Source organism: Egretta garzetta, unplaced genomic scaffold, assembly GCF_000687185.1.
Source record: "Egretta garzetta isolate BGI_Z169 unplaced genomic scaffold, ASM68718v1 scaffold268, whole genome shotgun sequence".
Taxonomy (NCBI): domain Eukaryota; kingdom Metazoa; phylum Chordata; class Aves; order Pelecaniformes; family Ardeidae; genus Egretta; species Egretta garzetta.
Window position 1 is genome coordinate 2,064,666 of NW_009260600.1, and position 26,633 is coordinate 2,091,298.

The window sequence follows — 26,633 nt, forward strand, 5'->3', positions numbered from 1 at the left end:
AGCAATGCCCTGAGCTTATTTCTCGGGCTTCCCTTCCACAATTGATATGTCCTGGGGTGTTAATTGCTATGAAATTCAGTTACAGATGATGCATAGAGATGTTAGAAAATATGGAAATGAACTTAAAAATTCACGAGGATAAAGATGAGAAAATAAGGAGTGGGTAAATCAACATTCAGTGAAGATAAGACACTTCTGTTAGTATTTGATTGTGGCTTTCCCCTTCTGGAGGGAGTACAGACTTAAGATGTCCTTGTTAGTTTGTCTGCATGCTTCAAAAACCAGAAATTGCAAAAGAGTCCTATTTAATAGCATCATAGAATGTTTTGGGTTGGAAGGGACCCCTAGAGGGACACCGCTAACCAGATCAGGTTGCTCAGAGCCCCGTCCAACCTGGCCTTGAATGTTTTCAGGGATGGGGCCTCCACTGCCTCTCTGGGCAACCCATTCCAGTGTTTCACCACCCTCAGTGTCAAGAATTTCTTCCTTACATCCAATCTAAATCTACCCTCCTTTAGTTTCAGTTCTTACAATTTCCTCTCTCACTCTCTATTTAGGGATTTCATCTGCCTGTACTAACTCTAGCAGTGTTAGGATGGGAAGGCTGGGTTAACACAGCTGGCTGCATTCTCAAGGCTCAAACTGAAGGTAAAACCCCTTCTTAGATACCTGGGTTTATTTTTGACTCTCACAACTCAGCATTTTTGCTGATTTAACAGACGTGAGCACATCTGGCCAGCTGCACACAATCCCAGGTCCCTTTGGGGTCCCATAGCACCCAGCAGTTGTTTTGCAGTGGAAGGTATCTTTTGGGATGCACCACACCAAGATCCTGCTCCAGAGGAGGATTTAATGGCTGTGGTCAGCTCAGCCCACAGCCCCCGAGCCTGAATCTGGAGTTGTGAACCTCAAAATCCTGCCTGAGTTGCTGCTGAAGCTCAGAGAGGGTTCAGACTTGGGGACATGGCATTGGTGCACCTTGTGCTTAGAAAGCAGAAGCAGCAAGAGCCAGTGACCTGCAGCCAAATCAAGCCCACCCTGGAGAGCCTGGGGCACAGAGACCTGCTTTGGGTGATGGTTCATCGTGCCAGGCACAGCTCTTTGTCCCACTGGTTGAGGTGTTCCTTCTGTCTTGATCAGATCTGAGCTACCGCAAGGTTACCCTAATCTGCAGAAGGACAGCTTCAGGCACCAGCAAGTGGGATGAGCTGAGGAAGCACCTTCTCCCCTTGCAGAAGGGATGTGAGCTCAAGCAAAGCCCTGGGCCTGCGATTGCTAAAGGTCTTCCCACTCATCACCCCAAAGCTCCTCCGAGAGCTCCCCTCCACCCCCATCCGTGGTATGTGAACCACAGGCATCCACCTCTGGGTTCAGGCTTCTCGTCTTGGACATCTGGGAAAAGGTTAGTCTGAAAAACAACTTATTTGAGCTAAAAACAGTGACTCAAGTACATTGCGCAGCCAAAATATATCTTTATAAATGTAAATATGTGAACATAGTCTAGAAGTATAGATTTGTGTTTGTTATTATATAGTATCAATACATGTTTCATATATAAATGCTCTACATGCGTATATATAGGCTTGTATAATCTATATAATTTTTGTTTATATAGACACATTATATATGAAACATGTATTTGTTTATGTTATGTTTTGTATTTTTTGTACCTAGTGCCACGCTTTCCTTTCAGTCGTGGGTGGAGAGGCTTTGACGCGGTGAAGAGTGCATCTTTCAAGCACAGTGTGCAGAAAGGCAAAACACAACCCAGCTCCAGTCGGTTTAATCCACCCCGAGGGATGCTCCAAATTCCTCCTGAAAACATCATTTTGAGGTTTTGATAGGAGAGATGCAGAGGTTTTGTGGAAGATGACAGGGCCGGCTTTCTGCAGGAGGGATGGGTGGTTTTGCAGCGTGTTCCTGGCAGAAAGAGAGAGGTGAGTGGTGGTGAGTCTGCATGTCCATGTGGTGGGGTGGCCTGGGTGCTGGATGTGGTCTGCCAGTGTTGGGAGGCACAGACATTCATGGAAGAGGAGAAAGGGCGAGGGAAGCTGCTGAGGGAGATTTAAGCACACCCCGGGGCTTGGGCAGGGATGGGATTTCTGGTGCTGCAACCCACCTGCCCCAGGATGCTGCAAGCGCTGAGAACATCACAGAGATGCCACAGGGAAGGTGGCCATGCAAGGTTTGGAACTGCTTGGAGATGACCAGGCTGCTCCCCCTGACATTTGGGAAGCCAGATTCCCCCTCAGTCAGGTCAATACTCCCAAAACAGCAAAAAGAGGTTGGTTTTGTTCTGAATCGGAGAAAAAAAATTAAAAACCTGGAAATGTTCACCACAAGCCCTATCTTCCCACAAAGAGGAATCGCCCCAAAGTGATTCCATCCCTGTGGGAAGCATGCCGTGGTGGTGCCCATGCAAGGGGCAAGCTCTGCCCTCGGCAGCTCATCCCTGTCCTGCTCGACTGCAGACCCCACGTGGGAGCTGCCTGGGCAGAGCACAGCCGGGAGTGGCCACATCTGGGCCCTGAGAGCCCATCTGAGCTGGGCTGCTGTTGGCAGAGGGAAACCATCTGGCTGGGATGGAGGAAGAGAGCCTGTGGCTGATGAGCCTCGTGCAAGGTTCCCATCCATCGTGCGGAATCTTGCCTGTGCGGAGCTGTTTGAGGAGGGCTCTGCCGTGCTTGGAGGAAAAGAGCAATTATCTCCCCTGTGAGTGAGTTCTCAGATTTATGTATATCCCTGCGCCTTCCCCTAAACAGGCTTTCAATACAGAAATTGCAAAGCTGAAGAGATCCTCTGCAATTAGGGGAGAACACATCCCTCTTTCAGCTAACACGAGAAAAAGAGCCGAATGAAACCGTGCATTGTTAACGCGCTTCGGCTTAGTCACTGGCGAGGGTAATAAACAAGGCAGACTTGGTTGGGATAAAAAAAGCGTCGAGTATGGCGAGATTATGAAACAATAGGTACTGATAGAGAGGCAGCCCGGAGCCAGCCGCAGAGCAGAAGCTTTACTGAATGCCTGGGTTTGAATGAATCCTAATGATAATCACGGGCTACATGGCAATTCGTTTAAATAACGTGCCTCCTGCTTCCTCCCAGCCCGGCGGAATGAGTCCGTACATGTTAATTGCTTCGTTTTGAAGAGAGAGCTCCTCTCTGTGTGGCAATATTATATATTTAATTTTTGCTGTTTATTTACTCTGCCCTTCTTCAAGCCTTTTGCTGTCTATAAAGGCATCTGCTGCTGTCATTTTGCATTTCAAACAAAGGTGTTTGCATCCAAGCTCTGAAGCCATTAACAGGGAATTTCGCAAGGGAAAATGGAAAGGACTGATTGCTGTCCAACATGAGCCAGATTCCAGGGGGGAAGAGGAGCTGGTGAGCCAATCTACACATCAGAGGTAAGAAGCCCGGCACCACTACTCCTCTGACCTTTCTGAAGGGTTGGGGCAGGCTGCAGCTTGACCCTCTCAAGCCTCCCGCTCTTTTCCAAGCAAAAAAACCTGGTGTGAAGTCTTGAAGCACACCCAGGAATGTATCACTTAAGATTAACATGGAGTGCGTTCGCTGGGCATGCGCGCTGGAGAAGTTGGCATGCATAAAATAGGTTTATCAGAAAGCAACCACAATAGTAATAATAATCGACGGAGGTTTTAGCAAGTTTCCTCATTGATTACGTGCCATTTTGTTGCCGAAGCAGAACTGTGCTCCGCCACGCAGCTGCACTCCCATAATATTGGTGGGAGCTGAGGCACAGGCAGTAGCACCTTTCTGGGCATCTGTAGCCAGACTTCGCGGTCCTGCTGCTGCTAGACTTAAATCCTGGGTCTCCTCTTCTCTCTCTGCCCCTGCCCAGTTCCCCCTGAGAGCCTTTCTCTAAGGGTGATTAAGCCAATATTGCTGCAAATTTTTAAGTCAAAAAGGAATGGGGAATTCAATCCCAGCTGCTTTTGCACACAGTAGTTTATAGGTGCAAATTAGCATCCGCTAAGTTATATTTCCTCTCCTGAGGCCTCCGTTCCCACCTGACTGCGAGTCTGTCCTCTCCTGTGGACTGCTACATTAGCTCATTTCATTTGCAGGGGGTTTTAAAAAGGTCTTTGTGGGGCTCATCTCAAAAAGTGATCGTGAAGGTCACCCTGTCCCAAACCAATGTATTCCCCAGAACACTTGATACTCACACTTATCACTTAATTTGGCTATTTCACTTTCCACCAAAGCATGCTGACTAAAATGCCACTACCACATAGTGAGATATTTACGAAGGGGTTACCACCATTACAAAAATTCATTAGGAAATACTGGAAAAAAACAGGAATGCTTCTTGCAAATGCAAATATTGTTGCTAGTAGCTATTTTCCCAGGTCTTTTGACCGATCTGAAAGCAGACAGGATTGCTATTTGTTTCCTGCAATTAAGAAAAAAAAGGGGGTTTTCTTTATTAGCATCATTAATGGCATTAGAAATCAGATTTCAACAGCGATGTATCGAAATGGCACTACAGATCTATACACAATACCAATTAAGTATTATTTAGAATACTGCCTTTATGCATGATAGGGCACATTGATGTGGCCCTGCAAGGAGATCGTAGAATCATATAAAGTTTTGGGTTGGAAGGGACCCCTAGAGGTCATCCAGTCCAACCAGCCTACAGTGAGCAGGGACACCATTAACTAGATCAGGTTGCTCAGAGCCCCGTCCAACCTGGCCTTGAATGCTTCCAGGGATGGGGCCTCCACTACCTCTCTGGGCAACCCATTCCAGTGTTTCACCGCCCTCATTGTAAAGAATTTCTTCTATATATTTAGTCTAAACCTACCCTGTTTTAGTTTAAAACCATTACACCTCGTCCTGTCACAACCAGCCTTGCTAAAAATATTGTCCCCACCTTTCCTATAGGCCCCCTTTAAGTACTGAAAGGCCGCAATCAGGTCTCCACGCAGCCTTCTCTTCTCCAGGCTGAACAACCCCAGCTCTCATGCATTGGAGGGGGGCGTGCACGGGAGGAGCAGTGCCTGGGGAATGGATGGAGCGGGGACCTTATGCGATTTGGTCTCTGCAGTCTTAGGCAGCAGTAAAGTGCTGGAGAAGGAGCAAAAGCCCTTGCTCCGTGCCGTGGCTCGCCATTCCCCTGTGAAGCTGGCAGGAGGCAGCAGGCAGCATGGCCTCTGCGGGCACCGCAGGAGAAAGGCTCGGTGTCATCTGCAGGTGTACGGGTGATTCCTGCAACGGGGAGAAGGACCATTCTCTATGCTGGTTCCAGAAACTCATTACCAAGATTAGCTCCTTCCTAGCCTACAAGACTGACAGTGCTCCACAGAGCTGGGTCCTCCCTTATCCCTCACAGCCCCAGTGGTCAGACTGTACTGAAAAAATTAGGATCAGTTTTGGTTCCAAGTTTTAACAAGCTTTTAGCTACAACTAATGAATGCCTTTAAAAGGGTGCAATTGCGCCTGCATTTATGTCCCTCTTTTTTTGCACGGTTTTTGCTTTGTTTTCACTTACGCACTGAAAAAAAACAGGTACTTGTCAGTGAAGGAGAGATGGTTTTAAGTGGCTTACAAGACAGATGGAGGCATTACACGTCCTACCACAGTCACTCTGCAAATCTGCAAGGCGGGTGGCTTGCCCCTGCTCCTTTTTGAAATGAAAGATGTGGCCTTACAGCTACGCTTCTTGGAACTGGAATTAGGAACACTTTACTTCCTCAATAGACTGAAAAGCAAAATGCCTTCAATTGTAGGACCTTGCTCCATCAAAATGCATTAGAAAAGGAATTACCAAAAATAACAAAAGCTATCTCTGCCACAGATTGACAGCCTAGAATTAGTCTGAAACATGCGGCTCTGCAAAACAGTTCCCAGATTGTATTGCTGCTCCTGACAGACACTCAGGCCCCGTCCAAACACAAAAGTTGTTTCACTTTCATTCTTCTAGTACTGTATAATCCCCATGCCTCTCTCTCCTCACCAAGCATGGAAGCCAGTATTCCAGTCAAAAAGTATTAGCAGTGTAACTTAGGTACACCAGAAAGGGGGAAATATATTATTATGCCAAAGTACCTGTGCATGCCACCCTGAATTACACCTCTACAAGTGTTTCAGAGGAAAACTTCACCCTTCTCCCAAACCCTGTAGCCTCTTCCTTGGACAAGAGAAAAGCAGTGTACAGGCTGGGCTTTAGGCTTGTCCAGAAAAAAAAAAGACATTTGTTTCTTTCCTCATTCCCCCCGGAGCTGACATAACTACTGAACATACTTTTCCCCCAGTGTTTTGCAGCTGGATCTGTTGGCCAGTCTGGACAGCTCGTGAGATTTTATGGAAGCTTAGTGCTGGCACGAGGAAGAGGATGAGCATGAACACCCTTATTAGTGCCAATGGGGACTTTTAAGTCGATTATATAAATATTTCTCAAGTCTTTCCAAAGACCCTGAATTTACTGCACAAGTGCTATATGTCCTTGCCCGTTTTCTTTGAATGGGGGTTGAAATAGTTATTCCCCCTGCTACTATCAAATACCTTTCTCCAGAGACTCCCTTGTGAATAGGCCGCAGCCCGAGTGATGTTTTTGGGAAAGCTGTGTGGGTCATAGCTGACCGCTACTGCTTTGGGGTGGGAATGCTGTGGTGATGCCTCTTCTATGTTGCCTGTGCTATTTATTTATTTATTCTTTGTCTCTGCGCTGGTGTTTCACCAGGACATGGGTCACCAGGCTCTTCTGCAGCAGTTTCAAACCACCTACCTCCAGGACAACCCATTAACAACGAGACTCCTTCTCTGGGCGAGAGGGTCACTTCGCATCTCAGGTCTTGCGCTGAGACTTGTTTTGTGGTTTGTGCTACACAAGTGTTGGATAATTACAGGGTATTCAGGAAAGCATCATCCCACGCCTGCCGTCTGCTGCGGTCTTCCCTACAAATCCACTTTTGGCCGCTGTGTTTATGGCTCCTGTTGGACGGTGTGGTGGAGGCTTGCATGCTGGGCTGAGCAGAGTTTCAGCTTCACCCAGTATGAGCATTTTATTTTTAAAAAAAAATGTCTTCTTCACTGCATTTAAAAGAACATGGGGCAGCTACTGGTAGTTAAAAGGAGAGTCGGAGCAATTCAGGATGCCCGGAGCCACCTTCAGGCATCATGTCCTAAGCGAGAACCACCAATGCTCTGGGCAAAAGGTGTAATGAGTGGTCAAGCGTATGCCAGATCCTGCCCCACTGACAGCCTGGAAGAAGGGTTTTGCATGATTTACGTGCTGCCATTGATGTCAATAAGCCAACGAGCATGTTTTAATTTCTGAAGGCAATGTAACACTGCAGGCTAAGAGCGACTCAACAGATACATGTTACCCCTAGTCAAGGGAACAGCACCCCCTGACACTCCGGGTGCCTTTCCCAAGTTTTCTGACTTGGGAAAGGGGAAAAGGCAGCCTTGCTGCTGGTTGTTTGCCACTGACTCTAGCTGGCATCAACCAACCATTGCCTCATGGCACCATCCAGGTTCATTACGCAATTAATGCTGCTTTGCAATGCATTTTGGGAAATTTTCAAGGTAATTTTTAGTGCCTGAACATCGTGCTGTGCAGGGCACTGGTTTCAGGGCTTTGTACATTGCTGCAATAGGGTTTTGGTCACAGACTGGGAGGGAGCACAGATAAAGACTGCTGCACCTTTTTCAAACTCATACAGATTGAAAATAAAAAGCCTTGCTAAAGTTCTGCTGATTAAAACAACAACAAAAGGCCTTGATGAGACATTCTGTATCTAGAATTTTATTGATTACTGATTTACACTGTTGTCTAAATGCACGCTTCTTGGGATCGGAATACATCACAGGCTTCGTAATGCAGCCATGGCATACCTGGATTTGCGTAACCCGTGTTGCTAGAGCAAGCTGTCCTCGTTTTAGCCTGATGTGCCTGGGAACATGTGTATGGCACAGGGAAAGGAAGCCCACACTGGGCAAGAGGCTAACTGGCTGTGGGGCCGGCTGTGCCGGGATTAGGGTTGTGTTGTCAGCCTTTTTGCAGGCCAGCTTTGACTCCTCCTGCTTGTTCTTCTCTAGGTGCCACCCTGCTGGTAGCTCTGTTCAATCATTGCAATGGTAGCATCTTTGTATGTGGTCAAAGCAGTTTTGCTGAGAAATCAGGACTTGTACTTATTCCTCTCTTCAGAGGATAAGGAAACTAGGACCAGGTGAAAGCCCTGTGACTCGACAGGGCATCGAGCTAACTAGGAGAATGCATTAGATATATTTTCTGGAGCACATGGTCACAAAGAAGCAGAGCCTGGATTACAGGCCAGCACAACTCCATATGAAGACAAGATCACGCAGACCAAGAGAGGAACCAGGCAGCAACCGCTGCAGCCTAAGTTTAGTGTAAAATGACTCCAGGCTCCAGGAGGAGTCCAAGCCACTGAGCAATTCACCAGTCAGGCTAACACCAGCAGCTGCAGATCCTTCTACGTCAACGCAACAGGGTTTGCACTGGTGTAAATCATGTGCACCGCTACATTCAGAGACAGGAAAATAAGGAAGGAAGAGAAACAAAGGGCAGAAACAGAGATGGCCCTAAAAGGGAACTTACTTTCTTACAGAGCAATCCTGAACGCAAGAATAAGGTACTAAACAATAAAGCACAGCTAAGCGGTTCATTGCTACGCAAGGTCACAAATCTACCTTCCCCCACAACTGCCCTCGGTGGGAGGCTCATTGTGGAGCGACAGATGCGGAGCCGAATTGCCAGCCGAACCTGAGGGATCTGGCTGTTTCCCTGGGATGGATCTGACATCCCTGGCTCCTAGGATGAAGACAAAAGGTAAGGGAACAGAAATATTATGGTTGCCATTCTACAGAGGAGAACAAATAGCAGCGGCGTTAAGGCTATCTGCACAAGAAGACGGCTTTATCAGTGCTGGAATAGCAGTGTGCTATCCTGCAAAGCACGTCTAGCAAGGACAGAGCTATTTCAGTAAAACTGGAATTTTTTTTTTAGCAGAGTAACACCCTCCTGAACGCAGTGAGGAGCGATGCAGCAACGTTTTTGACAGTTTAACACTTCCTAGCCCAGAAGATGCTTCCCACTTGCACGGCTGTGCTAGCTGGGGATATCAGCCCTTCCTGCTCCTCACCGACGGAGCTGGCTTGCCTCATCTGATTGAGACTTTCTGTGTCATCTGGGACAAAATATTTAGGGTGGGGCTCTACCAGAGCCCTGCTGGGGTGAGAGAGGTGTGCTTTCCCAGCAGCTACAGTCGCTTCCCTTCCCACCCCATTGGGACAGCAGCAAATGCAGAGGATTTGGGGTTTGCCCTCATTTGGTCCAGCTCTGGCTCCTCTCCCTGGAGCCCCAACTTTCAATGTGCCAATGCTGCTGAGAAGCCTTCAGGCAGCTTGGTTTGCTTCCTTATCCCAACCAGCATGGCTCTGCAAGGAAAAGCTTCAGCAATACGTGGAGTTACACTGGAAAAAAGGCCATCTGCCTGCCACTACCGCTCGCTCTGTTTGAGGAAATGATTCGAGCAGCATCAGCAGAGCTCTTTTGCTGCGTGACGTGCGTCTCCCGCAGGGGGCTTAGCCGACAGGATTACGTTGACCATCGCTTTCTAGTGTAGGGACAAAGTTTCCCAGAATTTGGGAACTGTCAGCCTGCGACAACTAAATGGCTGGCGTATCACTTGTTTTAATACTGGTGGGAAAACGACCCTTTGGAGCAGATGAGGAAAAGATGATGAATTAGATGAGAAGCGAGGAAACAGGCTATAAGCAGCCCAATCCCTAAAGAAATCTCTGGCAAAATACAGATTCTTAAGATAATTAGATGGCCCTCCCTTTACTGCCTGAAGGTGTGTTCACACCCCCTACTCAGGGAGCTTAATTTAGGAGTTATAACTACTACATTCAGATTAGTCATGAGTGATTCAGGCTGCTCAGACCTGACTCCTCCAACAACGGAGAGATGGAGTTGTGACAGGCGTTAGGGTACCAGCAGGCTGAGCATGGCCCCGGCTGCCTCGTGCTCCCTAGGTGCATTCTCCTGACATCCCCCCAAAGCAGGAAGCACTGTTTTCCATCCTACGTATGGGAAAAGATGACTGGGCCTGGACCGTGCTACCAACTTACATGAAACAAGCCGCTTCCACCAGCTTATCTCCGTTTTGCCAGAGTTTACTTTGGCCAAGAGCTGCACTTTTTTCCCCGCAAAATCCTCACCAAACTACTGAAATCATTATTCAGCGTAATACTTTTTCCCTTATGAAAAGGCCATAAGCCATCTTCTACAGGGCAGAGATATTTTAAGGCAAAGGGGAATTTAGATTTCTCAACAATGGGGATTTTAACGTGTACAGCTTGCCAATATAATCAACGCATCCAAGAAATATGACTCAAGTCTTCATGTTTCTTGAAGCTAGGAACTGTCTTGTCTGCTAAACGTGCCAGAGTTTTCCATGGATGTGACTTGGCTTCTATTTTTGCTCTCCCTATATTATCTTGAATTAGATTGCAGGCACAATGCAACCTAAATACATATACACAAAGATAAATTTTTTTTCTTGACATGTTCTGGAATTAGGGAGAAGTGACACTAGTTTTATTTATGAACTTCTCTTCACACTGAATTTCTGGCATTTTGGCAGATGACTCCCCACGAGAATGTTCTTTCAATCTCAGTTAATCCCCAGCCCACCTCTCTTGACTGCAGCAAAGGAAATTCCAGTGTCTAAGCAACTATTCCTCTTATCTGGAAGTGTCAGACATTCGGAACCACGTGGGGAGATCTGCTGACTCATCTTGGCAGCCAGGTCAGGTGGGCTTCCTTAGGTCCAACACAGGGCTAGAAAAGGGGCTAGGAAAAGCTAAAATCTGAAATGTCTGGATTGGGGGGGGGGGAAAAAAAAGAAAAAAGAAAAAAAAGGCTCTCAAACAAGCCAGGAACAAATTGGTCCTACCAACTGTTTGTTCTTGCAAATATTCAACCTGCCACCAAGATTTGCCCCAACAGAGAGCTCACATGAAGCACTCAAGAAAAGGTCTGCCACTGTACATCAGAGAGCTCTCCCTAACACCTTGAGCTTTTGTCTAGAAATCCATACCCAAGATGTCAATAACCTGAAAAGTACTTTATTGTGGAACTAGGTAAGGGAGGGAACAGTGAAGAGAATCGTTTGGCACTTAGCTTTGTTCCAAATATTCTGTCGCAGGCTTCCTGCAAATACCTTAGCAGCATAATTTTGAACATATTTATGCAATCAGGTTCCCTCGCTACAGCAAGAGGTAATAGTAAACCCATTTCCAAAACCAACTTTGGGTCTTAACACATGAGGGATGCTGGGAGAGCAGGGTCCTCAGGCCTTAAAGCCTGGGTTCAGAGAGACACGTAAGAATCTACGTTTCACTGATTCGCTTGTGGACCCTTGTGAAACCTTATGTCAGCCACGAGCTCGATCGGTTCTCAGTAGACAAAGCAACATCAATACAAACCGATAAAAAAGATGAGTGAGTACTGCAAAAATAATCTAAGAACTCACTAAGGTCAATAAATTCACAATAATTACTAGGACACCGTTCCTTCTTTTTGGTTTGGTTTTTTTTTTTTTTGCACACAGCTGTATGCATGGCAGCGCATTCCCAAGAAAGCCCGCAGAAAGGAAAAAATAGCATGAATGCTCCTGCAAGTCTGTATTCTCACAAACATTTGCACCTGAATAGCATGTCCTGCCATCTCTGAACACTCTTTGTAGGCCTGGGAGTAGAACTGCTCTCAATGGGATTTAAGAGACCCATCACAAAGTTTCTCTTTGCAAAGCATGTACGTTACCATATCCGGGCATGATTCTATTGTGGAAGAGAACCTTTTCAGGCAATTCTTGACAGGTATTTCTAGCTTTATAGTATCTAATTACGATTTTAAGCTCCTTGGAATAGTACTACCTGACTTCATCTATCCCCAAAGCACCATAAACTCTTCCAGTATTATAAAAATAACAACTCAAATGATCTACACACAACCTGTATTGTGTGCCCTGTCATTTCTATTGGTTTGTGGATGTGCAAATAAAACCTGGTTCAGACTTTGTATCTTGCTGCCATGGTATAATTCCGAAAGGGCTCAGAAAACATATCGGATTAGTCAATAAAAAGTTTTGCGGTCAGAAATGGGGTGTCCAAATTGTAACATTCAAAGATTAAGAAAACATTTGGCTACGGACAATTAGTGGAAATACCTCAACCATTTCACTGGGAAGCATGATTCATTCCTATTAAAATTAACGTGCTACTAGCAAATACATTGCTAAACCTTAACTGAAAACTACTTTCTAGTGCAACTTTTAGAAACAGGTATCACATCTCATTCTTCTGGGCAAAGTTGGGACTGGGAACACATCTGGGAAAACACCTCAGTTTATCACCAGATGCTGAAAGACATGCTGAGACACAGGCTAATTCACATCCTATTTCTGTGGCCCATCTTCTTACCTGTGCAATGGAGTTAACCGTACCCTTGCTTCTCTTATGAGCTATCACCACAAAACTTATTTTCAGGTGAAAATTGTGCTCTCATTCCATTTTGATAAATAGATGTTAATAATCTTTTATTCAACACCCACCCCACCCTTATTTTATACAGTTTCCCTGTGTCACCAGTTACAGAACAAGAAGTTTTCTGGTTTTTATCCCAAGAGGTGTAGTTATATTGCGTGGTACTACAAATGCATCTTATTCTGTTTAAGATGAAAAATGAGCAACTTTGAGCTATAAAAGCAGGCTCTTTTCATATTTTTGGTGAATTTAGCAGCTATTTTGAATATTTGATATTTACCAAAAAATGTTTTCCATTTCAAACACCAGCTTTGAAGAAGACAGCCTTCTCCGTATTTTAAAGCAAGTCTATATCAAGCTCAAGGTAGCAGCTTTTACTGTTAAATATTCTTAAACACAGCAGACTTCCAAAAAAGTTGTTTGCTGGATGCAGTTAGATGAAGTGAGAAGAATTTCTTTAAATACTTCCTCCTTTCCCCAGGAACATGAGAAATATAATTCCACAAGAAGCGCTTTCATCTCAGTAGGCTTTCATGGCGAAGAACCACTGTTTAAGGCATTGCTGAAAAATATCAAAAGGAAAAAGGACACATGCCTTCCCTTTCCTTTTATATATATATGTGCATATATATACGCATATGTATATATGTATGTATATATAATCATTTCAAATTTGAAGAGCTGACAAACTTGATTACAGAAACATTATGGTCTGTGTCAACTAGTATAGCAACATCACCTCAAGGAAGAATCACAGAATAGTTGAGGGTGGAAGGGCTCTCCAAAAGTCATCTGGTCCAACCGCCCTATTCAAGCAAGGCCACCTAGAGACAGTTGCCCAGGACCATGTCCACATGGCTTTTGAATATCTCCAAGGATGGAGAATCCATAACCTCCCTGGGCAACCTGTGCCAGTGCTCAGTCACCCTCACAGTAAAAATTGTTTCCTCATGTTCAGAGGGAACCTCCTGTGTTTTGGTTTGCACCCATTGCCTCTGGTCCTGTCACTGGGCACCACTGAAAAGAGCCTCCTATGTCCTCTTTGCACCCTCCCTTCAGCTACACATTGATCAGATCCCCCCAAGCCTTCTCTTCTCCAGGCTAAACAATCTCAGCACTCCCAGCCTTTCCTCATAGGAGAGATACTCCAGTCCCTTAATCATCTTTGTGGCCCTTCTTCAGACTCTCTCCAATACGTCCATGTCTCTCTTGTACCAAGGAGCCCAAGACTGGACACAGCACTCCACATGTGGCCTCACCAGTGCTGAGTAGAGGCCAAGGATCACCTCTCTTGACCTGCTGGCAATACTTTGTCAAATGCAGCCCAGGATGCAATTCACTTTCTTTGCAGCAAGGGCCCATTCATTGCTGGTTCATGTTCAACTTGTTGTCCACCAGGACTCCCAGGTCCTTTTCTGCCAAGCTGCTTTCCAGCTGGACAGCCCCCAGCATGTATTGGTGCGTGGGGTTGTTTCTCCCCAGCTGTAGAACTTTGCATTTTTCCTTCTTGAACTTCACAAGGTTCCTGTCAGCCCATTTCTCCAGCCTGTTGTGGTCCCTCTGGCTGGTAGCACAACCCTCTGGCATGCCAGCCACTCCTCCCAGCTTTGTGTCATCTGCAAACTTGCAGAGGGTAAGCTCTGGCCCATGATCCAGACCGTTAATGAAGATGAAGACATTAAACAGGACTGGACCCAGTATTGACCCCTGGGGTACACTGCTAGTTACCACCCTCCAACTAAACTTCGTGCCACTGATCACCACCTTCTGGGCCCAGCCATTCAGCCAGTTTTCAGTCCACCTGGCTGTCTGCTTATCCAGCCTCTACATCAACAGCTTGTCTATAAGGATCTTATGGGAGACAGTGTCAAAGGTCTTAATGAAGTCAAGGTAGACAATATCTAATGCTCTCCCCTCATCTACCAGGCCAGTCATTTCATCATAGAAGTTTATTAAGCTGATCAAGTCATGCTGGTTACTCCTGATTATTTTCGTGTCCTTTATGTGCCTGGAAATGGTTTCTGGGATTAGCTGCTACATCACCTTCCCAGAGGTCAAGGTGAGGGTGACCGGCCTGTAGGTCCCTGGGTCCTCCTTCTTACCCTTTTTGAAAATAGAAGTGACATTTGCTTTTCTCCAGTCTTCAGGCACTTCTCCCAGTCACGATGATTGATCAAAGATTATCAAGAGTGGCCTCACAATGACATCAGCCAGCTCCCTCAGCACACGTGGGTACATCCCATCCGTGCCCATGGACTTACAGATGTTCAGTTCGCTTAAGTGTTCCCTGACCTGATCCTCTTCCACCAAGAGTACATCTTCCTTTCTCTAACCTTTCCCCCTGGTCTCTGGGATTCCTGAAGACTCACCTTGCTAGTAAATACTGAGGCAAAGAAGGTATTCAGTACCTTGGCCTTTTCCATGGCCTGTATCACTGGGTGTCCCACCTCATTGATCGATGGGTGCACATTTTCCCTAGTCTTCCATTTGTTTTCTATGTACTTATAGAAGTCCTACTTGTAGTCTTTGACATGCTTAGTTAGATTCAATTCCATTTGGGCTTTAACTTTACTAACTTTGTCCCTGGATGTTCAGACAATGTTTCTGCATTCCTCAGAGTTCACCTGTCTTCACTTCTACGCTCTGTACACTTCCTTTCTGAGTTTGAGTTTGGCTGGGAGCTCTTTTGTTTGTCCACGCAGGCCTCCTGGCATTTTTGCCTGATTTGTTCATTGGGCATTCTCTTGAGCTTGGAGGAGGTGACCTTTGAATATTAACCAGCTTTCTTGGGCCACCCTTCTTTCCAGGGCCTTATCCCATAGGACTCTTCCAAGCAGATTTTGGAAGAGGCCAAAATCTGTTCTCCTGAAGTCCAGGGTTGTGAGCTTGCTTTTCATCCTCTCCCCTGCTCTCAGGATCCTGAACTCCACCATCTCATGGCCACTGCAGCCATGGCTGCTTTTAACCTTCACATCACCAAGAACCCCCTCCTTGTTGGTGAGTATGAGGTCCAGCAGAACACATCTCCTTATTGGCTCCTCTGTCACTTGGAGGGGGAATTTCATCAATACACTCCAGGAACCTCCTGGATTTCTTCTGTCCTGCTGTATTATCCCTCCACCTGATATCAGGGAGGTTGAAGTCCCCCGTGAGGACCACAGCCTACAAACTTGAGGCTGCTCCTGTCTACAACAGGCCTGATACACTTGTTCTTCCTGGTCAGGTGGCCTGCAGCAGCCATCCACTATAATGTCACCTTTACCTGTCCTCTTTAATCCTAACTCATAAACTGATCTCAGTTTGCTCCTCTTCCATCCCCAGGCAGAGCTCCATGCACTCCAGCTGCTCTCCCACAGAAAGGACAACTCCCCCTCCTCATCTTCCCATCCTGTCCTTCCTAAAGACCCTGCATCCCTCTCCTTTGCAGCACTCCAGTCACGGGAGCCATCCCACCACATCTCCATGTCCCCAGTAAGATTCTAGCCCTGCAACTGTATGCAGATCTCTAACTTGTCATGGTTATTCCCCATTCCAAGTGCGTTAGTGAACAAATGCTTCAGAAAGGCACCCCAGCATGTTGACTTCCTAGAAAGGGTTTGGGGATTTCTCTATAATGGTGCCTTGTAGACACTTCCTTGCTTACATGCAAGTGCTGGAGGTGACCCTGCTTAAAACCCCATTTTGTTGATTTTGTAATCCCTTCCCGTCACACCACCCATGCACTTTGCTCAGTGAACCTGTCTATCACTCCCTCACTCTCTCCCTCCTCTGTCATTCTTGATTTAAAGCTCTCCTCATTGGCCATCCTATTGGCAGAAATAGCTTTGCCCCACTTAGTGAGATGGAACCCGCCTCTCCCAAGCAGACACTGATCTGCAAACAGGGTCCCACAGTCATAAAACCCAAAATGCTGCTGCCAGTTCTGGTTCCACAGCTAATTATTGACTTTTCCTATTAGTGCCCTCCTCCTTACTCCCTTTCCCCTCGCCAGCAGGACTGACAGCACCACCACCTGAGCCCCCATGTCTGTGACTACCACCTCCAGAGCTCTGTAGTCACTTTTGATACTGTCCAGGTTTCCCCTGGCAGTATCATCTGTGCCCATGTGTAGGAGGTTATAGTCAGAGGGCTGGACGAGCTTCAGTAGTTCCTCCACAAAATCCCAGATCCTGGCCTCCAGAAGGCAGCAGGCCTCTCTAGATGTTTGGTTGGGTTGACAGATGGGTGCCTCTGTCCCCTGCAGCAGGGAGTCACCCATTATAATGACTCAATGCTTAACCCTGGTAAGTCTTGCACGGTTTAGGGTTAGGTGGACCAGGCTCTTTGCTTGAAGGCACATCTAGCGCCTCCTCAGCTTTAAGGGCAGTGAGCCTATTTTGCAGTTGTAAGCCCTCAGGTGGGGCAGGAACCTTCCTCTTGGTGCCAGAAGTCACCAGCTTCCATCCTTCCCCTTCTCCAGAGGTTTTGCTTACCTTGATAGCGCAAGGTAGACACTGCCTGCTTCCCTGTTGCAGGTGGGTTCTGAGGCTCTTCAAGCTGTTAAGTCTCAGAGAAGATCCTGTTTATCTCCCTTTCATCTTCTCTGATGTGGCACAGCCTTCTCACTTGCTCTTGTAACTCCTCCAGTTGGTAGCACAGCTTCTCCAAAAAAAAAAAGAACTTGCACAACAGCCCTGCAGCCCCCCAGGCCAGTGCAGCAGGAGGGCAGGAGGGGCTCCAGGCGCCGGAGCAGAGATTCCCCTGCAGCCCATGATGAAGACCATGGTGGGGCAGGCTGTGCCCCTGCAGCCCAGGGAGGTCCATGGTGGAGCAGATCTCCATCTGCAGCCCGTGGGGGACTCCACACCAGAGCAGGGGGGTGCCCGAAGGTCGTGGGAAGGATGGACCCACGCTGGAGCGGTTCCTGGAGAACTGTCTGCTGTGGGAGGGACCCCAGGCTGGATCAGGGGCAGAGGGTGAGGAGTCCTCCCCTGGGGAGGAAGGAGCAGCAGAGGCAGGTGTGATGAACTGACCCCAACCCCCAGTCCCAGTCCCTCTGCGCCTCTCAGGGGCAGGAGGTAGGGAATTTGGGAGCAAAATCGAGCCCAGGAAAAAAGGAGGGTGGGGGGAAGGTGTTTTTAAGATTTGGTTTTATTTCTCCTTACCCTACTTGATGAACTGACCCCAACCCCCATTCCCAGTCCCTCTGCGCCTCTCAGGGGCAGGAGGTAGGGAATTTGGGAGCAAAATCGAGCCCAGGAAAAAAGGAGGGTGGGGGGAAGGTGTTTTTAAGATTTGGTTTTATTTCTCCTTACCCTACTTGATCTGATTGGCAGTAAATTAAACCGATTTCCCCAAGTTGGGCCTGTTTTGCCCATGATGGTAATTGCTGAATGATCTCTCCCTGTCCTTATCTCTACCCCCGAGCCTTTTGTTATATTTTTCTCTCCCCTGTCCAGCTGAGCAGGGGAGTGATAGAGCAGCTTTGGGGGGCACCTGGCATCCAGCCACCACAGAAGCCTCTGCCCCAGCAGGGTCAGCTGCTCCCACATCTACTGGGGAAACTGAAATGAAACATATGAATGTCTCATTTAACTTAGATTTGGTATCTGGCCACAGCAGAGCAGATGTCAAGGGGGGACGATAAAACTGCACCCTAATCTCCTGAGCTTTATAGCCTAATGCTGACAAGGGCATCGTTCCTTTCAGGGTGAAAAGTTCTACCCGACACCATCACGCAAGGCTAAAGGGAAGGAAAACACGGGCCACTAGGAATGAAAAGACAGATGCAGAAAATCATAAGGTGAAAGGCTTTGAGAAAGCTGTCTGTATTTGAAAATTCCAGAATCAGATAATTTCTAAAAATATTTAAATAAAGCCATTAATTTATGCAAATGCATTAACCCAGGAAGAACCAAAACCAAATAAACCAAACATCCAATATGAAGATTTTCTTTACAATAAAAATTCTTCTAGGCAGTGTATTAAATATGACAAGAGGGGAAAAAAAGCATCTCACAATTCATCTTCAAGGGCATCACATTTTAGAACAATGTCTTAGCCATTAATCATTTATAAATGATTCACAAAGAAATTAAATACGCTATTCCATAAAAGAATAATTTAATTTACAGTTTAGATGTAAGGCTTCACCATAACATCTCATACCCTTCACCTGCCTCTCTGCATACCCAAGTCGAGTGATCTGTACTTACTCTCCTACCAGAGTAGCACAACGTGGTGGTCCTCAAAAACACAGGTAGTGTTCAGGTTCACTTTTTACGGTTCAACGAAAAAGAAGCACTAGAAAGTGTCCTATTATTTGTCACAATAAATGCAAATGAAAAGCCAGGAGAAATAGATAAGTTATATTTGCCAGTCTGAGGGAACGGATTAGATTACACCTTGCAAAAAACAAACAAAAAAGAAGTATCTAGCTGCTAGTTATGCCATCGTATTATCAGTCATTGTGCACAACTGGGACACTGCAACTCCAAATCACAGACTAGAAACACAGTGCTTCCTTTAAACAAAGTACGTAACTTTTGTGGGGGAAAAAAAGTCATAAAAAATATCCATCTCCATAGCTATCATATGCATAACAACTATTTGCTTTACAGAGCTCCAGTTTATTCAAAATACCAAATGTAACACTTAATCTCCTTACGCATCAAGTATGAATCAGAGAAAAACCCTGCCCCAAAATACTCATTTTCAACCACAAAACGTTGCCAGAAACCTCATATTTGCTACACAGTTACCTGGTGTTCCAGTTAACATATTAATTCTGCAGACAACAGGCACAAGTACTTACTAAAAATACAGATATGTTTCCTAAAAGTAAAGTGAAGCTTTATTTAAGATGACAAAGCTTTTGTAACAGTGCAGGGTGCAAATTCTCAGTATGAAGACATTCAGAAGATTTGCTGCTCGAAGAGGATCTTTTCAAACCCTGCTGGAGGTGTATGATAAAATTCACTGAACTGACAATCCAGAATGGCACTGTCATCAACTGCAGAAGAGAACCAAACAGAAGGAATTAGAGAAGGAACACGTACAGTTTGATCCTCTGTTACACCATCTTACTAGATCATATGCTGTGCTCAAACCATGAAGAATATTCTCCAACACATCCATTACACAGATACAATAAAATTAAAAGAAGTCTCTTTGACAAATTTGCTAAAGCGCTACACACGTACCCAAGAAGAGCAAGTCGTCTCTCTCTTCTGCTGTGTACTTTAGTCAGCAATGGTCCGTGGTGAAGTCACTACCTCCGATTTCACTGGGAGCGCTAGCAGGGCTTCAAGCAATTCCCTCCAAATTTTCTACTCTATTTCTCCAGAAATCTACAGATTAAGGACACTACCAGATACATATTGCCAGGCTGTCACCTCCTCAGCTGCGTATTTTTCTGTCCACTTCCTAATTCTGCTGGAGCGTCAGCTGCCTGCGATGATTTTTCTGGAGGTTTACAAGGCTTCAGATGTCTGCGCTGGTTGGTGTCAGACCATCTGTTTCAGCATGTGATCCAAAGAGAGCTTCTTTGACTGCTTCTTTAAGTTGGAAGTTAATGGTTTTTTACAATACCTCTCCCCATTTTGGACCCCCTGCATAATCTGAGGCACAAGCGTTACTACCTTCAACGTAGACTATAAAAAGGAAACTGCTGAGGATTTTTAGAGCAAAGCTTTCAAGGTATTGCATTTGCAAACTGAGATACCCAGCCAGCCAGAAAAGCAAGGTCTCTTTCAAAGACAACTTCCTCCAAGATGGAACTGGCACACTAGCAACATTAGATCAAAACAGAAGAGCTCCACCTCCCTGTTTTGGTTTGGAATTTAGGTATCTATCTCCCAACTCCCTGTTTTGGTTTGGAATTTAGGTATCTCAGAGCCAAAGTAGGATTTTTTCCCTCCTAGGCTCAATTAAAACTCGTATTAGTGTATTTGTACAGTTCTGTAGTACTTATGCAGTGTTTGCATCTCACTTCCGCAAAAGTGCCCGAGGTACAGCTGCTCTAGGGAACAACCTTTAAGTCCATTTTTCTGTTTTACATTTTCAAGCTCAACACCATGTTTGCCTGCTCTATCATGTTTCTTTTAAAAAGATAAATGTAGTTTTAAATTGAATTATGGATAGGACAAATGCTTAAAAACTCTGTTCTCTATGGTCAAATCCTTTCACATGACTGGAAGAAGTTCACACTAAATTAAGGACATTTACAGTTACAGTTTATACCAAGTAAGTACCACGCAAAAGCAATTTGCAGGCTTCGATTGTTATAGCTGTATGGAGGAGACATGACAATTATGATGAAATTATGTCCGCTTATGGAAGATGATAATAAGAGCCTGGCAATAAAAGGTCACTGCATTCCCCAGGCACGGAACTTCTTTAGTCAGATAAAAAGATGATTTACAGCAGGCTAACATGTTGCCAAATGTTTTCTGAAAGCATTCTTCATGCTATGTAACACCATTTCCAAAATATAGCAAAGATGCAACAATGAATTACCACGCAGCAACTCTTTTCCCGCTGCTCGTGAAGCTTTTTGCACAAGGAGATCCCGCAGTGCTGCAGGGCAGCTACTGCCTGCCCACAGCATTTTAGCAGCGCCATCATGTGGCTTAAGAACACATCACAAAATGATCACATAAACCAATTTCCACTCTAATAGCTTGAAAAGATGTAATTTGTCAGGTACATTTATAGACTTCAAAGGCTCTATAACACATCCCAGAGCATTTTTTTTTCCTGTTCATAAAATTCAGTATTACAAATGTATGAAGATATAAACGGGAACATGCCAACAGTTCATTAGGAACCAACCACGAAATGAAAAAATTATCCACATCACACAGCTAATGGTAGCTCAAGAGCTAAATGATTTTGGAAGAGGCTACTACTTAGACGAAGCTCACACAGGAATAAAGACGAACTGGAGATGGCTGTAGGTGTAACACAGGGAATCCGATGAGCAGTTATGGTTTGCTGTTAAGTGACAAGCCAACCCCGAGCACAGTGCTGATTATGCACCCAGCGAGGGGAAGTGCTGCCTTTCAGAGGAGATGTTAAACAGAATTCTGACTGCTTGGGAACTACAAAACCACCGCCAAGTTCTGGAAGAGTAAACTGTTAACACATGCCTTGGCCAAATTCCGGCTTCCATAATTCATAAACTCTTTCTTAAACTGTCTATGCAGGGATTAATTGGATATGGTATTTGCTTCTTGTTCAAAACTGCTGCGTCGTATTGACGGTTGCCGGCAAAACAGCTACCACAATTCACTCACCAATATTTGGTTTTCAAAGCTGGGCATCAATGTGGTATAGCAGCAAAGAGCTGTATTGTTATACAGCAAACAGCTGTACTAGTACTACATTAAAGTTATTACTTCCATAAGAAAACACAAACAGCAATTCAGTATCTATTCGTATTTAACACTGAACACATTTATAAAGTATGTGAAATTAATAGGCTTAAATACCAAGCTTCAGAGATAGATCAGGTTAGCCCACAAGTTTACATTAGTTCAAATTTGTTGCTTTTTTTTTTTCCATCTGCTTCACAGCTTTTTTACCTGGCAATTTTTAGACCGAGTGCAGTAACTCCCCAGCTTGCTGGATGTGAACACTGTAAGAAGTCAGTAAGCGGTGCTTTTTTCCCTAGCTATTAAGCAGCATTAAAAATGAGGCAAAAATATACTTTTGTATTTTCTTAGGTTTGTATTTTCATGCAATTTATTGTTGTAGTTGCCAAAAATAAATGATTGATGTGTGTTCCGTTTAAGTGAGGAGAAGAATACACAGCTCACGAGACAGACTCAATACAAAAATATCATCCATACTGTGAAAGAGTTTGAAAATCTCTGACTTACCATAGACCACTGGATAGACAGTCCCTCGGATTCCTGAAGCTGGACAATGCATGTTCTTCCCATTTAAATATACATTTAATTCTACATGGTCATATGTAATGCCCTACAAAGTACAGAAAATTAACAAAAAAGCATCAAGTCTATACACATAAGATTACTACTTAATTTAGCTTTCTTAGCCACAGGCAAACTTTAGCACCATTATGCAAACCACAGCATCCTAGAAAAACTCACTTGAAATATTCCAGCAAAGGACTAGACGTTAATAAATGACCAGCAACATTTGTATTTTCAAATACTCAGGATTCCTTAGCGCTCATTCAGTTTGGATGCATCACAGGACTGCACACTGCATCTCACTAAGTTCACAAAACAATACTCCAAACTATTCTTCACCATGTTAGAGAAATACAAAATTTGCAATGACTTTGAATATTAAGCAGTTTGCAGTCTTCCTGTTTATATCTCCTCATGGAAATAACTTTAATAAATAGTGATGCTATGAATTATCTGTCCATGCTTCCATATAGAAACCTCTCTCAGCTCATTTACTCTGCCAGCAGCAACAGGCCATGGTTTCATACACAATGCTATAAATATGCTGACTACAGAGCAGAAAGCAAACACTAACAAGGTAATAAATTACTTATTTGTTAGATAAATGATTTTTCTCACTGTTTTGGTATGGCTTAGTGTGATGATTTGTGTTGTCATTCAGTACTTCAGAAATCTGTTTTTGTGACGGAACAAAATAAATTGCAATTTATGAAAACTGGGGAACTGGCAGTAACCCATCAGCTACATTTTTGTGATTAGTTGAAGCTGTTCAGACTACATAGGTTGACCAAAGCCTGAAACAATCTGCAACCCTCCAAAAAAAGCAATTTCAGAAGGGGATTAAAAGAATAATATAGTATCTGAGGGTAAAGGATGGAGGTGTCAACCTCAGCTGTTTGGGGCTTCTGAAGATGAAATTTCTAACCATTGCTATACAGAGGCAAGGTTACCCAACAAGAAAAAGTAGTGGTGAAAAATGGTCTAAATTTCATTGCATTGCTCCCATGCATTTTTGAAAATAAACCTCTAAGAGGACGTTGGGAAACTGACAGCAATAGAACGCAACCCTTTAAACAAAGTTGCTCAAAGATGTTTTGAGAAACCTGGAATAGTGAGTTACGAAAAAGCATAAGATTCTCCATTTGCTCCCATTCTTCCTAATTTTTCCAGTGAGCATTACCCCCTCCCCATTTAATATCTCTCCTTCCCTACAAAAGTGTGGCTAAAAATACAATTCATTTATCACCCAGGACCTCTTTCTGCTCAGCTCTGTCCTTCTAATCATTAACCACTTAGCTACAGGATCTTGGGTTCAGCTGGGCATGGTGCATGGCTATGTAATGCATTCCAGCACATTATTTGTTCAGGAAGGTCCCATCTCAAACAACGTAGGAGCCTTGTGATGGGAGTTATCCGTCAGGTAGATACTGCAACCAGCCTGCAACAGAGCCATTAGAGGCTACTTTTCAAACACTGGTAAAGTCTGTCCCTCATTCAGAAACATCTCAACGCTGAGAATGAAGTCCACTGATATCCAGGCTGCTGATCCGTTCAAATACAGCACAAGTTTGTATCAGCACTTTCGAAACTGGGAGATGCAAGCCGAACAATTTGACTGAAACCGTCAGTCTGGCCACAGAGCTGTAAATAAGAGGAATCTGGAAACAGCTGGGGAAGTAAAGAAGCCTTAAGAAACTCACCACCACATCGCCCTCCTGAGGAAGGTTGTTTGCTGGTAGTCTATTTTTCTCCTCATTGTTATAGTAGAGAGCTCCATCATTTCTCATCACCAGACTATGGACATCTCGGCCAAGTGGAATTTGATTCAAGTTTGCTTTCTGGGTTGCAACTCCAATACCCCAAATCCCTAAAATATGACATTAACATGGTAAGAAAAAAACTCAACGTTATTTTGAAGACTGAGTGAAGAAGGACAGCACAAAGAATGTGTTTTTAACTATTGCCATGGCAGTACTACCGCAAGTATCTCTTGGAAATACTAGGACTGTTGTGGGTTAGCCTTGGTAGGCAGCTAAGCACCACCCACCCACTCAGTCACTTTCCCCCACAGACCCCAGTAGGACAGAGCAAGAGGAAAGGCAGGGTAAAACCAAGAAAACTTGTGGGTAAAGATAAAAATTGTTTAATAAGCAAAGAAGTGGAAGAAAGAAAGAAAACAAATCAAAGTGATGCAATGGCAATCACTCACCACCTCCCTCGGGCAGACCAATGCCCAGCCAATTCCCAAGCAAAAGATGGCTAACCTCCCTAAATCCCCTCCTCTCCCTTTTGTTGCTGAGCATGACATTATGTGGCATGGAATATCTCTTTGGTTAGTTCGGGTCATTCGCCTGGTTGTGTCCCCTCCCAACCTCTTGTGCACCCCTGATCTTATTCGCTGGAGGGGCAGAGTGAGAAACAGGGGGCTTGTTGCTGTGCAAACACTGCTCAGCAATAGCTAAAACATTTGTGTGTTACCGGTGTTGGTTTGGTCACAAGTCTTAAACACAGCACCACAGGAGCTGCTATGAAGAAAATCAACTCCATCCCAGCCAGACCCAGTACAAGCAGTCACAAGAGACTGAAGATAAAACAGCATCTATCCTCGATACAGAGAACTGTAACCACTTAGCTTAATTTTTATTCCCAGAAAAATATTGAAAACAAACTCTAAGACTATAGAAGGATGTAAAAAATAAATCCAACTAGCATGTATTTGTGAACAACACAATTTCCTCTTTCAGCTGGTTAGTCTAGCCTTCGGGAAAAAGAAGAAATTGTAAATATGACACATCTTGATTTGGTAACATTTCTGAAACTCATACAACATTGAAATAGTCAAATTACAAAAACACAGTCTAAACTGGTACAACAATATGAATGCACAACTGCTTAGAAAACTGTATTCCAGGACTATTCATCAGTAGCACCCCATCAAATCAAAAAAGATGACTCAAGTGGGGTTTGAGGTTTTGCATTGAATGCACAAGGTCAGATACTGTTCCCTATTTATGTCAATGACTTGGAGAACGTGGCAATGCGCTCATTAAATACGCTGCCAATACCAACCTGACAGGACTGTAAGCTCTTCAGAGGCCCCTCAAGTTTTAAGTGATCCTGACAAATTGGTTAAGAGGTCTGAAATAAGGAAAATGCATTTGCTTTTTCTGAATTATGAAGAACGGCAGGTAAGTAGGAATAGTAAGTGGCACAAATACAATAGTGGCTTGGCAACTGGTTCATAGAATATAATTCGGGGGTTATCACAGACCACATGCTGCGCATGAGTCTGTGCCCTCCTGTTGTGAAAAACGTCTGGATATATGGCGTGTATAAATCCAACGTATTGTATGTACAGCAGATGAAGGACATCTACTGCTGCTGCAGCTGGAGCACAGCATCCATTTCAACCACCATACCTCAAGACAAATTAGGTCAATTAGAGATATTCTACGCAAAACAATAGAACCAATCAGAAGTGTAAAAACATGATCTATAAAGAGACAATGAAAAAAAAAAAATCACACCCAACTGGGACTGTTTAAGCTACAGAAGACTAAAATGAGACAGAAATATAAGAAAATTAGTTTCAAAAGACAAAACTGCAGAACAATTTATTCTCCTACTTACATGCCCAGAATGAAAAGGACAAGAGTGCGAACAAGATTCAGATTAGACTTCAGAAAACTTTCCAATAGTCAGGGTAACCCTACAGATGACCCCTCATAGTCTGTGCAGGGACACTTCAGGGAATTGAAGATTTAAGTTAAGTGATCTACAGTTCTCCTGCCTCGGGGCACAGGAATAGATGAGTCACAGCTCACAGGGATCAGGAGTTTAATTCTTGTTTTTCTCAAGTATAAGAACACGGATACTGTATCTGTGTGAATAATGACCACATATGAACAACAGCTGCAGTGGATTCTTCCCCCAACAGCAAGGATATTAAAATTGTCAAGTTAAGACTGATCTGGGGTTTACATGTAGTTTAAAACTAAACAACTGGTTTGACTGCAAGGGTTTGGACAGATTTGTGTTCACACTGCCTGCACTCCAATCCAACTGAATACAAATAACTGTTACCCAAAAAACGCTGGGTTCAAGCTCCAGCTGGTACCATAAGGCCTGCCTCTGGACTAACACTTCCCTTCTTCCCTTCCCTTAGACACTTAG

At 44.6% G+C, this 26,633-nt stretch overlaps 1 protein-coding gene across 1 annotated transcript in view; it reads right to left on the reverse strand.

Annotated features, from left to right (window-relative positions):
- Nucleotides 1-18,405: 18,405 nt before the first annotated feature.
- SPRYD7 (SPRY domain containing 7) overlaps nt 18,406-26,633 on the reverse strand; it is an 11,922-nt gene continuing 3,694 nt past the window's right edge. Inside the window, exons 3-5 of the mRNA XM_035900331.1 lie at nt 24,161-24,327; nt 22,404-22,506; nt 18,406-19,534 (exon numbers count right to left, since the gene is read on the reverse strand). Of these exons, the coding sequence (XP_035756224.1) occupies nt 19,437-19,534; nt 22,404-22,506; nt 24,161-24,327 (368 nt within the window). The 3' untranslated portion in view covers nt 18,406-19,436. The remainder of the gene's footprint in view (nt 19,535-22,403; nt 22,507-24,160; nt 24,328-26,633) is intronic.